Source organism: Lathyrus oleraceus, chromosome 5 (assembly GCF_024323335.1).
Source record: "Lathyrus oleraceus cultivar Zhongwan6 chromosome 5, CAAS_Psat_ZW6_1.0, whole genome shotgun sequence".
NCBI lineage: Eukaryota > Viridiplantae > Streptophyta > Magnoliopsida > Fabales > Fabaceae > Lathyrus > Lathyrus oleraceus.
The window spans coordinates 1,252,482-1,265,755 of record NC_066583.1 but is presented as its reverse complement, the minus strand read 5'-3'; the positions used below and the strand labels follow the sequence as shown (position 1 = coordinate 1,265,755).

At 37.6% G+C, this 13,274-nt stretch overlaps 1 protein-coding gene across 1 annotated transcript; it reads right to left on the bottom strand.

The window, feature by feature from the left end:
- Positions 1 to 3,018: 3,018 nt before the first annotated feature.
- Positions 3,019 to 4,410, bottom strand: LOC127085269 (uncharacterized). Its single transcript, XM_051025800.1, has 4 exons — positions 4,236 to 4,410; positions 3,809 to 4,155; positions 3,435 to 3,729; positions 3,019 to 3,357 (listed from the first exon to the last, which is right to left on the bottom strand). The coding sequence occupies exons 1-4, from the start codon at positions 4,353 to 4,355 to the stop codon at positions 3,172 to 3,174; spliced, it is 948 nt and encodes a 315-aa protein (XP_050881757.1). The 5' UTR covers positions 4,356 to 4,410; the 3' UTR covers positions 3,019 to 3,171.
- Positions 4,411 to 13,274: the final 8,864 nt, after the last annotated feature.

The window sequence follows — 13,274 nt, the reverse complement described above, 5'->3', positions numbered from 1 at the left end:
AGGTAAGAAAGCCGGTTATATAAGGAGAAGATATTAGCATCCCTCACACTCGTTTTATTCAACGGGAACCATTTTGATTGTTATTTGTGCGAATGAGTGTTACATTTAAAATTTATTTACGAATGATAAAAGGGGACAAATAAGTTTATTAATTAGTGTGTTCGTCAAGGATTCGAATTCTCGTGCTTACGTATTCACATAGTGCAATGAGAAAATTAAAGTTTCGTAGTTAATGGTAGAAAATACGAATTTGTTGGGTTTTTTATTGAACGATGTTAATGTTCGCGTTAGAGCCGTTAAACTTTGCTTGTATATTCGCGAGTGAGAGGTTTATGTTGAATTGTAATTCCTTGTGTCGAAGCAGGTTGCTCGACAAAACAAGGAAGTGTCGAACCACGTAGTGTCCTGAGTTGTATTAGTGTCGAACCATGTTGTTTCACACAGGATTTCGACTTAGGCCTATTTTAGTAGTGTTAGCTATTTTGGGCTTTTATAGTTTTGAACTTTGTCTTGAGGTCCAAGTTAACCTAAATCTATAAATAGAGGGAGTAACCCTTATTTTTAAAAATGAAGTGAATAGAATATTCATAACATTGTATTCACATTATTTTGCAGTTGCAAAGTGAATAAGAAGTTTTCCACAGTTTTTGGGCAGAGAGAAACTCTGTAGAATTTTAATTCTTGTTTTCCTTCATCTTTCTATACATTCTTTCTTTCTCCATTGTTCTTCTCTTTTCATTGTTATTGTGTGGGTAATAATAATCTTGTTCATCAAGATTGATTGAAATTCTCCATAAATTTGGGGGGATTTCCAACATCTGATATCAAGAGCTCCGGTTTAATCGATTCGTGGGAAGAAAATCATCATGGCAACGAATCATCCAAATAGGCATTTTCCAACAAATCTTCTAATTCTCAAGAACAACAATTATGATAATTGGTGCAAGCAGATAAAGGTTGTGTTCTGTTATCAAGATCTTTGGGATCTTGTGAAGGAAGGAGTAGCAACGCTTGCAGAAGATGCGACAGATAAGAAAAGGTTGCACATAAAGAATTGAAGAAGAAAGATTATAAAGCTCTCTTTATAATCCATCAATATGTTGATGCAGATAACTTTGAAAAGGTTAGTGATGTAGAGCAGTGAAAGAAGCATGAGAAATTCTAGAGAAATCGTTTGGAGGCGCGGAGAAGGTGAAAGAGGTGAGATTGTAAACTCACAAAAGAACGTATGAATTGCTTCAGATGGAAGACAATGAAAGCATAACTGATTTCTTCACCAAGGTTACGAAACTGGTGAATCAAATGAAGGTATGTGGAGAAGTATTGACATCAAGATCTGTTGTTGGAAAGATCTTGAGGTCATTGGCTCCAAAGTTCGACCACGTGGTAGTAGCCATAGAAGAGTCGAAAGATTTGTCAAAACTGACAAAAGAAGAGCTTCAAGGGACGCTTGAATCTCATGAACAAAGAATGACTGAAAGAGTTACAGGAAAGTCAAGGCAGAGGAGGTTACAACAATTCGACTGGTCGAAATCAACAAGAAGGAAACTGGTCGAATCAGAGAAAACCCTGGAGCCAACACAACCAAAGAGGTGGTGTTGCAGGTAGAGGAAGACGTGGTGGTCAAAAGCCATACAATAGTCACATTCAGTGTTACAATTGTCAAAGGTGTGGTTATTATTCTAGTGATTATCCAGAAAAGCAGAAGAATCAAGAAACTTATGCAAAACTGGTGAAACATGAAGAAGAAGAGACATTGTTGATGGTTACAACAAGAGATGGAGAGAGATTCAAGGATCAGTGGTACTTAGACTCAGGACGCTCATCACACATGTTTGGAAGGGAAGATTGGTTTGTCAACCTAAAACCCTCAATGAAATATATTAAATAATTAATTCATAATAAAATATATTAAATAAAATTTATGCAATGCAAATGAATAGTATACATTAAAATACAAATTATTTAACATTATATAAAATAAATTATTCATTTTAAATTTTATATATAAAACAATTTTTTTTAAATGTTGATTAAAATAAAGATTTTATTTCTCAAATAAAAATAGAGTGATATCTCAAATAAAAATAAGAGTTAATATTGATGTTATGCTTAATAACAATTGCAATTATTACAATTTAAATGATTATTTTGTTATAAATATAGAGATTGACCTACTTGATAACGTGAACAATAAAAGAAACCATTCAACATTTTAAAAACAAGGGAACTCGTGGAGGACATCGAAAGAAAATCATTAAACATTTATAAAAAATATGAGAACTAGTAAAAAAAATTAAAAAAATCATTGAATATTTTTAAAATATGAGAACTAGTAGTGAACAATCAAAAAATCATTGAACTTTTTAAAATATGAAAACTCGAGAGAATAATTGTAAGCTTATATGTATTTTGATGTTTTTTTATGTGATAATTATGTATTTTTAACATTTTGTAATATTTTTCTCAATCAAAATATATACCCTATTTTTAGTCTCCACTTGATAAAAGTTTTGGATCCATAGTTTAAAAAGACTCTAATTATCTTTTTAAAGTGTTTTTGGATTAAATTTATATTAAAATTTAAAAGAGATTATATATAATATACTGCATTAAAAAAAATGAATACATATCAAACATTAAAATCACTATACAGGGTTTGAAAGCTAAATAAAAAGAAAATATAAGAGTTTAAGAGATATACTTTATACTAACATCTAAAAAAAAAGTATTCTGTTAAATCAAATTAATGACTTTAAAATAAATATAGTTGAACCTCTAAAATGATACTCTGTTTCGATATATAAGAACTCATTCTATGCCTATGTTTGGTAACAAGATAAAAGCTAACAGTTGAACCTCTAACTAGAAAACTTTCTCCTCAATCTGAAATTTAAAATAGAATATATTTTCTTGTAAAATAATTCTCATGCTATAAAATTCATAAAAATAAAAGACACAAAAGATAGATATTGATAAATGAAGTATGTGTTGAAGTTCTAATTGTGTTGGATGGAATTTGTTTGAAATTCAACATTGCTTCATTTTTGAACTCCAGTCATTAATGAACACAAGAGTAAGACAATATGGGTTTGTAATAAATTAAACAAAGCCATGAATAGAAGAAGAATGAAATAATGAAAAATATTTTCTATAATGGTCTAGTTGAAGCTAATTAAAGAGATGTTGTATCCATTGTTCCAGGACATGAGGAGAACCATACCATGGTCTAGTTGCATCATCTGAACCAACTGGTGAGTGATAAACTCCATCCAGACAAATGTTAAGTGCACCCTCAAGGTGTGCTGATACTTGTGGCACAACACCATCGCCCCATACTTCTGCTCTCCCACAAACCTGTGCACAACATCATCTCCATAATTGTTGCATCTGTAAAATTCTAACACTTCAATAAAACAAGTACATTCACTCACCTGCTTGTATCCTTGTCCAACAAAGCGAGCACGAAATGTTATGTTCGGAGAAGAAGTGCTTGCAGCCTCCATAACAGTAGCAACCTCAGGAAGTATCTGAGAACCATTAGTAGGAATTACAGGCTCAAGAGTTGGATTAGAATTGCCAAAAAGTGGAGCCCCTTCAATATACCTTCCTGCTATACATACATATTTGAGTTCGGGAGTGTAAACAGGTTTAGAGCAATATTGTTCAACATAATCAAGAAGACCCCTGGTTTGATCTATAACACCAGAGACACCTTTTGGAGCTGGCCTGAAACAAAACAACCATTAATTAGTTAATTGAATAGAGTTAGTGTTATTAATAGAATAGTAATTGGTTAGTTACTAACAGGTGAGGGGTACCGAGAGTTAATAACAAGGATATATTGGAGACTCCAAATTGTTCCATATAGAGGCGTGCAAGCCACCCTCCTGCTGAGTGGCCAATCAACGATAAAGTGGAACCTGGTGGTGCTAACTCCTTCGCCTCTTCGACAGCATCATCGACTCTTTTCAAATACCAATCGAGGACAGGGCTTGGTTGAAGAGTGCCACGCCAGTAATTGGGATCAATCAAGCCAGCAGCATTTCGGAACCAGTCAAGTCTCGATACCTTAGCCACCACAGTGGACACGCCGTACTTATCGTTCAGCGTTGCCTCCAGTTTCTGGTAGTCACCTGAATTGTTCCCTAATCCCTGATTGAAGAAAACCAAACATTAATAATAGTATCAGCGTCAAAACGAATGCATAGAGAGAAAGAGAGCGATAGACTAACCGGGAGAATAACAGCGGGTCGGTAGTTGTTGGAAGAAGAAGAAAGGTTTGAGTTTAAGCATCTGGATGGAAATGGAAGAGGAGGAGAGTGAGAGACACATTTTGCTCCACAAACAAACATCACTGCTCACACCTTCCTCCACTTGTTTATTTTCTCTTTCTATAAATAAACAACAGATACAATCTTGTTTTTATTTATTAACACCCCTATAAAATTATAATAATTCGTATTCAGTTCTTTGTCATTTTTTTTCTCTATTCAATTTTGTAACCAACCAATTTTAGTTTCAAACCAAATATTTTTAATTATTCTTCAACGACTAATTTTTTTTAACATTTCTTTATAAATATTTAAAGACTGTAATAAGAAGTGCTCATAAAAATATATTTAAAAAATTCACAATTTTTTAAAATTTTTTTATAAAATATTATTTTAAATGCAAATTGCTTAAATGTCACATGTTCAAGATAAAAATAACATAAATATGAACTTATAAATTAAATTTAAAATTGATGGAATTTTTTAATAATATTTCAAACATATTATAAGTAATTAAAAAGTTTAAGTTAACTTAACAACATAGATTAAAATTGATAAAGTGTTTCGCGCGAAAATCATAACTAATTGGTAATTGGATCGCAAGAGTAGACTTGAATTTCCAATACAGTAGAAGATTGGTTGATCTGCGAGGTTAACACTTCAACACTCAAATCAGTATGACAGTAAAATGAGTGCATGAGATTTAAATTCAAAAGGTGCATGAGAAATGACACACATATCTCTCTCTCTCTCTCTCTCTCTCTCTCTCTCTCTCTCTCTCTCTCTCTCTCGTATATATAGTACAAATGTTATATCATGTTAATTTATTGGCAAGGAATGCGAAGATTCGTTTGATTGATCTTTGATTAAAATCACCTGCATTCTTGACTAGGATATCACACTTGCTGTACATGTGAGACGGTGGATAGTTATGCTCTCTGGGCAATAATTATTAGGCCTTCTAGCCGACCCAAAGTAGTTACCCCCTAGACCATGCCTCTGCTTTGTATGGGGCTTTGCTGCAATTGTCCTCTTTTGTCGATCGTTGCCCGACTTTAGTGAAAAGTCACGACGTGGTGTCATTGTCATGGGGGATTCGCGCCTTAAATGTGCCTTGTGTTGGGTGTAACACCCTTCTAAAATACCCCAAATGTTTAATTAAATAACAATATATATATATATATATATATCAATCAGAGTAATATGCAATTAAGGGTGTCACACAATCACTTCACACCATTTTCCATAATATTTAGTCATGCTCATTATTTAACTCAAAACATAAAGTATTGCACAATACGCAGCGGATAGAGATCAAATCGATCATTCAAGACATGCAACATACTACATGTAAACTGGTTCAACAATCATCAACAACACAATTAAAATGTTCCCTCCCGATGTTACATCTATCAGAGCATGACCCACTAAGGAGACTACACTAGACTCCAAGCATTAGCTTCTACTCAACTCATTGCTCGTTACCTGAAAAATAGTTGTAAGGGTGAGTTCCTCAATCGATATAATAAGCATTATAAAATATCATGTCATGTTAAGTAAATTTAACACATTCATTCACCCTAATCACATCACGCATTCAGTAACGGCACATCAACTCAAACATCATACTCAATACTAACACAAACACACGTATAATATTGGAATACATCCATTCATATTATACGCCATACATATATTATGCAATGAGACTCCATGCATGCGGTACCGACTATTCGTGAACATATAGTTCAACCTCACCGTCCAAATCCAGGCACGGCTACCAAGCCCACTAGTCCCACTCATTTGAGACCTAGTGACTCACTCACTAATTCCTCACCATGGGAATTAGCTACCACCCCAAGGGCTATGCTATGCACGCTAATTCACCTAGCATGCAAACATCAACAACAGTCCATAATGACTAACTCACTAATTCCTCACCATGGGAATTAGCTACCACCATAAAGGCCACAATATGCACGCTAAATCACCTAGCAATGCAAAATCATCAACAATAATCCACAATGGACATATGCTCACACTCTAAGCCATAAACAGTCCATTCACAATTGCATACATAACATATACATTCACAGCATTATGCATACCATCATACATCATCAACACATGTATCAAAACATCATATCAAATAATTAATCACAGTATTAGCACACTCTACTAATACCTATACTGCTCAAAACAGCGGGAAATGATCCCTACTATATCATACACCGATATAGGCCAACCATCAACATGTACACAACATTTTAAATAGTAATTTTTCCACTTTTCAACAGTGTTAACCGGTTAACGCCCTGGGTTAACCGGTTAACGCAAACAGAACACGCTTTCTGGCAAAACTCAACAGTGTTAACCGGTTAACGCCCTGGGTTAACCGGTTAACGCAGACAGAACAGCAATTTTCACAAATCACAACAGTGTTAACCGGTTAACGCCCTGGGTTAACCGGTTAACGCAAGCAAAACAGCCATACATCACAATTCTTAACAGTGTTAACCGGTTAACACCCTGGGTTAACCGGTTAACGCAAGACAGAAAGCTGTTCCTGCGCTAACACGAAGCAGAATGCAGAATTCTCCGCATTTTCCGCCGTTGGAGGGCTTCCGGACCTCCGATTCCAATTCCGTAAAAAGCTATACGTTCGGGCAATCACTACCCATCCAATTACAGATTCAATTACAGTTTTTACACAACTTATCCAACACAATTTTTCAGCATTAAACATCCCAATTAGGGTCAATTCAACGGTTTATCACTACCCATTACATGTTAATCTATAATACCCATTAAACGACGATAAACCCCCCTTACCTGATTAATCCGGCAAATCTTTGAGCTCCAAGCTTTTCTCTTCTTCAACCTTCTTCCTCTTGCTCTGTCTCTTTGCCCTTTTCCTCTTCTCAGCCGCTTCTCTGTTTCACGTGAAAACTTTCTTTTCCAAATGAGACTCTTTTTCCTTATTTCACACTTATATATTTTCCAACTTTATATTATTATCCCAATAATAATAACAATTCAATAATTCCAAAATAATAATAATAATCCAATTATCTAATTAAATTAATAAATATATTATTAACTCAATTTAAATAATCATTTTATTATTATCGGGGTGTTACAACTCTTCCCCACTAAAAGAGTTTTCGTCCTCGAAAACATACCTCAAGCGAATAACTCTGGATAAGACTCCTTCATCTGACTCTCCAGTTCCCAAGTCACATTGCCACCTGCTGGTCCTCCCCAAGCTACCTTTACCAAGGCAATCTCTTTACCCCGCAACTGCTTCAACTCTCGATCCTCGATCCTCATAGGCGATGTTTCAACAGTCAGGTTATCTCTCACCTGTACATCATCTACTTGGACTACATGCGACGGATCATGAATGTACCTCCTCAACTGAGACACATGAAAAACCTCATGCAGATTCGCAAGTGACGGCGGTAAAGCGATACGATAGGCTACCTCCCCTATCCTCTCCAAAATCTGATAAGGACCAATAAATCGAGGTGTCAACTTCTTCGACTTCAAAGCTCGACCAACCCCAGTTATCGGAGTAACACGAAGAAACACATGATCTCCCTCTTGAAACTCAAGTGACTTCCTCCTCTTGTCATGATAACTCTTCTGACGACTCTGAGCAATTCTCATCTTCTCCTGAATCATCTTAATCTTTTCCGTAGTTTGTTGAACAATCTCCGGTCCAACCACAACACTCTCACCGGACTCATACCAACACAAAGGTGTCCGACATCTCCTACCATACAAAGCTTCAAACGGTGTCATACCAATGCTCGAATGAAAACTATTGTTGTAGGTAAACTCAATCAAAGGCAAATAACAATCCCAAGCACCTCCCTTTTCCAAAACACAAACCCTCAAAAGATCCTCTAGTGACTGAATCGTCCTCTCAGTCTGACCATCAGTCTGCGGATGATATGCAGAACTCAATCTCAGCTTAGTTCCCAAAGCCCTCTGCAAACCTTCCCAGAACTTCGATGTAAATCTAGGATCTCTGTCCGAAACGATACTCGACGGAATACCATGCAAACTTACAATCTTCTCAATATACAACTCGGCTAATCTCTCTAACGGATAATCCATTCTGATCGGAATGAAATGAGCCGATTTTGTCAATCTGTCAACAATCACCCAAATAGCTTCAAAATTCTTAATTGTCCTCGGTAAACCAGAAACAAAATCCATACTGATACTATCCCACTTCCACTCTGGAATAGCCAACGGTTGCATTAGCCCAGACGGCTTCTGATGCTCAATCTTCGACTTCTGACAAGTCAAACAGGAATAAACAAAACTCGCAATTTCTCTTTTCATTCCCGGCCACCAAAATAACTTTTTCAAATCATGATACATCTTCGTAGCTCCAGGATGAATACTCAGGCCACTACGATGTCCTTCCTCAAGAATACTCTTCTTAAGTTCGGCAACATCCGGAATACACACCCGATTCCCAAATTTCAAAACACCATTCTCATCAACTCTGAATTCACCACCTTGACCTTGATTCACTAGAGTCAACTTATCAACCAAAAGCACATCGGATTTCTGACCCTCTCTAATCTCATCCAGAATACCACTCGTTAACTTCAACATTCCCAATTTAACACTATTGTGAGTACTCTCACACACCAAACTCAAGTCTCTAAACTGCTCAATCAAATCCAATTCCTTAACCATTAACATAGACATATGCAATGATTTCCGACTCAATGCATCAGCCACTACGTTTGCTTTACCCGGATGGTAATTCAACCCAAAGTCATAATCCTTCAGAAACTCTAACCATCTCCTCTGTCTCATATTCAGCTCTTTCTGATCAAACAAATACTTTAAACTTTTATGGTCACTGAAAACCTCAAATCTTGACCCGTACAAGTAATGCCTCCATAACTTCAGAACAAATACCACAGCTGCCAATTCTAAATCGTGCGTCGGATAGTTCCTCTCATGAACCCTCAGCTGTCTCGAAGCATAAGCTATAACCTGCTTATTCTGCATCAACACACCACCCAAACCCAACAATGAAGCATCACAGTAAACCTCAAATGATTCCGACGAACTCGGTAATATCAGAATAGGAGCAGTAGTTAACCTTCTCTTTAACTCTTGGAAACCTTCTTCACATTTTGAGTCCCAAACAAACGCTTGCCCCTTTCTAGTCAACATCGTCAACGGTAACGCCAACTTAGAAAATCCCTCAATGAACTTCCTATAATAACCAGCCAACCCAAGGAAACTTCGAATCTCAGCAACAGACTTCGGAGCTTCCCACTTAGATACCGCTTCTATCTTAGAAGGATCAACAGCAACACCACTTCTTGAAATCACATGACCAAGAAAACTAACCTCTTCTAACCAAAATTCACACTTAGAGAGTTTAGCAAATAACTTCTTTTCTCGTAGAACTCCTAAAACCACTCTCAAATGTTCAGCATGCTCTTCTTCGGATTTCGAATACACCAAAATATCGTCAATAAATACCACAACAAACTTGTCTAGGTACGGATGGAAAATCCTATTCATATACTCCATAAATACTCCAGGCGCATTAGTCACACCAAAAGGCATTACAAAATACTCATAGTGTCCATACCTTGTTCTAAAAGCAGTCTTCTGAATATCCTCAGTTTTCACACGTATCTGATGATACCCCGATCTCAAATCTATTTTGCTGAACACACTCGCACCAACCAACTGATCCATCAAATCATCAATCCTCGGCAAAGGATACCGATTCTTGATCGTCACTTTATTCAGTTGCCTATAGTCCACACACAATCTCATAGTACCTTCTTTCTTCTTAACCAATAACACTGGTGCACCCCACGGTGACACACTCGGACGAATAAATTTCTTATCCAACAGGTCTTCCAACTGACTCTTCAATTCAGTTAGCTCAACAGCAGACATACGGTACGGAGCCATCGATATTGGCCTAGTACCAGGTACCAAATCAATCGAGAACTCAACTTCACGCTCTGGCGGTAATTCATTCACTTCTTCAGGAAACACATCAGGAAAATCACACACCACGGGTAGATCGCAAATCACCAGTTTATCTTTAGCCTCCAAAGTCGCTAACAGCATAAACAACTCTGCCCCATCTGCTACTGCCTCATTCACTTGCTTTGCTGATAGAAACAAACTCTTTCCTTCCTCAATCTCAGGAAAGATCACAGTCTTATCAAAACAGTTGATATAAACTCGGTTAAACACCAACCAGTTCATACCCAGGATAACATCAACCTGCACTAGTGGAAGACACACAAGGTCCATCCCAAAGTCTCTACCAAAAATACTCAAAGGACAATTCAAACAAACTGAAGTAGTAGTCACTGAACCTTTTGCAGGAGTATCAATCACCATACTACCATGCATCTCAGATATCTCTAACTTAAGTTTCACAGCACAATCCAAAGATATGAAGGAATGAGTCGCACCTGTGTCAATAATAGCTACAAGAGGAAAGCCATTAATATAACACGTACCTCGGATCAACCGATCATCTGCAAAAGTCTCAGAACCCGATAAAGCAAAGACCTTGCCTCCCGACTGATTCTCATTCTTCGGCTTAGGACACTGTGGGCTGATATGACCCACCTCTCCACAGTTGAAGCAAGTCACAGTCTTCAACCGGCACTCTGCAGCCAAATGACCACCTTTTCCACACTTAAAACACTTCTTCTCATTACTGGTACACTCATGGATACGATGTCCAGCCTGACCACATCTGTAACACTTAGCAGGTGCACTGGAGTCTCCCCCACTAGGTCTCCTCATCCCACTCTGTCTCTGAAAACCTTTGCCAGCTGCATACGGTTTTCCACGATCATTCTGATTCTTGACTTTCCTATCAACCCTCTGCTGATAGCTCTCCGCTCTGGCCTTGGTATCCTGTTCGAAAATCCTGCAACAGTCAACCAAGTCAGAGAACACTCTGATCCGCTGATATCCAATAGCCTGCTTGATCTCGGGACGTAACCCGTTCTCAAACTTCACACATTTCGAAAATTCTCCAGCAGCCTCATTATAGGGAGTGTAATACTTCGACAGCTCTGTGAACTTAGCAGCATACTCAGTAACAGACCTGTTACCCTGCTTCAATTCCAAGAACTCTATCTCTTTCTTTCCTCTAACATCCTCCGGAAAGTACTTCCTCAGGAATCTCTCTCTGAACACCGCCCAAGTGATCTCAGCATTCCCAGCAGCTTCCAACTCAGTGCGGGTAGCAACCCACCAATCATCTGCTTCCTCTGACAGCATATGCGTACCAAACCTGACCTTCTGGTTATCGGCACACTCAGTCACTCGGAAGATCCTCTCGATCTCCTTCAACCACTTCTGAGCGCCATCTGGATCGTATGCTCCCTTAAACATTGGAGGATTGTTCTTCTGGAACTCACTCAGTTGACGAGCAGCTCCCATTCCCACAACATTCGGATTCCCTCCAAGTACTCCAGCTAGCATACCCAGAGCCTCAGCAATCGCAGCATCATCTCTACCTCTTCCAGCCATCTCTATTCTGAAACCCAACAAGCTAAAACAATAAGTACTGATAGGGTTACACAACACCTATCCCGTACAGGGAAACAGAATAATTACGACTCGACTCGACCGACTATGCTCTGATACCACTAATGTAACACCCTTATAAAATACCCCAAATGTTTAATTAAATAACAATATATATATATATATATATATATATATATATATATATATATATCAATCAGAGTAATATGCAATTAAGGGTGTCACACAATCACTTCACACCATTTTCCATAATATTTAGTCATGCTCATTATTTAACTCAAAACATAAAGTATTGCACAATACGCAGCGGATAGAGATCAAATCGATCATTCAAGACATGCAACATACTACATGTAAACTGGTTCAACAATCATCAACAACACAATTAAAATGTTCCCTCCCGATGTTACATCTATCAGAGCATGACCCACTAAGGAGACTACACTAGACTCCAAGCATTAGCTTCTACTCAACTCATTGCTCGTTACCTGAAAAATAGTTGTAAGGGTGAGTTCCTCAATCGATATAATAAGCATTATAAAATATCATGTCATGTTAAGTAAATTTAACACATTCATTCACCCTAATCACATCACGCATTCAGTAACGGCACATCAACTCAAACATCATACTCAATACTAACACAAACACACGTATAATATTGGAATACATCCATTCATATTATACGCCATACATATATTATGCAATGAGACTCCATGCATGCGGTACCGACTATTCGTGAACATATAGTTCAACCTCACCGTCCAAATCCAGGCACGGCTACCAAGCCCACTAGTCCCACTCATTTGAGACCTAGTGACTCACTCACTAATTCCTCACCATGGGAATTAGCTACCACCCCAAGGGCTATGCTATGCACGCTAATTCACCTAGCATGCAAACATCAACAACAGTCCATAATGACTAACTCACTAATTCCTCACCATGGGAATTAGCTACCACCATAAAGGCCACAATATGCACGCTAAATCACCTAGCAATGCAAAATCATCAACAATAATCCACAATGGACATATGCTCACACTCTAAGCCATAAACAGTCCATTCACAATTGCATACATAACATATACATTCACAGCATTATGCATACCATCATACATCATCAACACATGTATCAAAACATCATATCAAATAATTAATCACAGTATTAGCACACTCTACTAATACCTATACTGCTCAAAACAGCGGGAAATGATCCCTACTATATCATACACCGATATAGGCCAACCATCAACATGTACACAACATTTTAAATAGTAATTTTTCCACTTTTCAACAGTGTTAACCGGTTAACGCCCTGGGTTAACCGGTTAACGCAAACAGAACACGCTTTCTGGCAAAACTCAACAGTGTTAACCGGTTAACGCCCTGGGTTAACCGGTTAACGCAGACAGAACAGCAATTTTC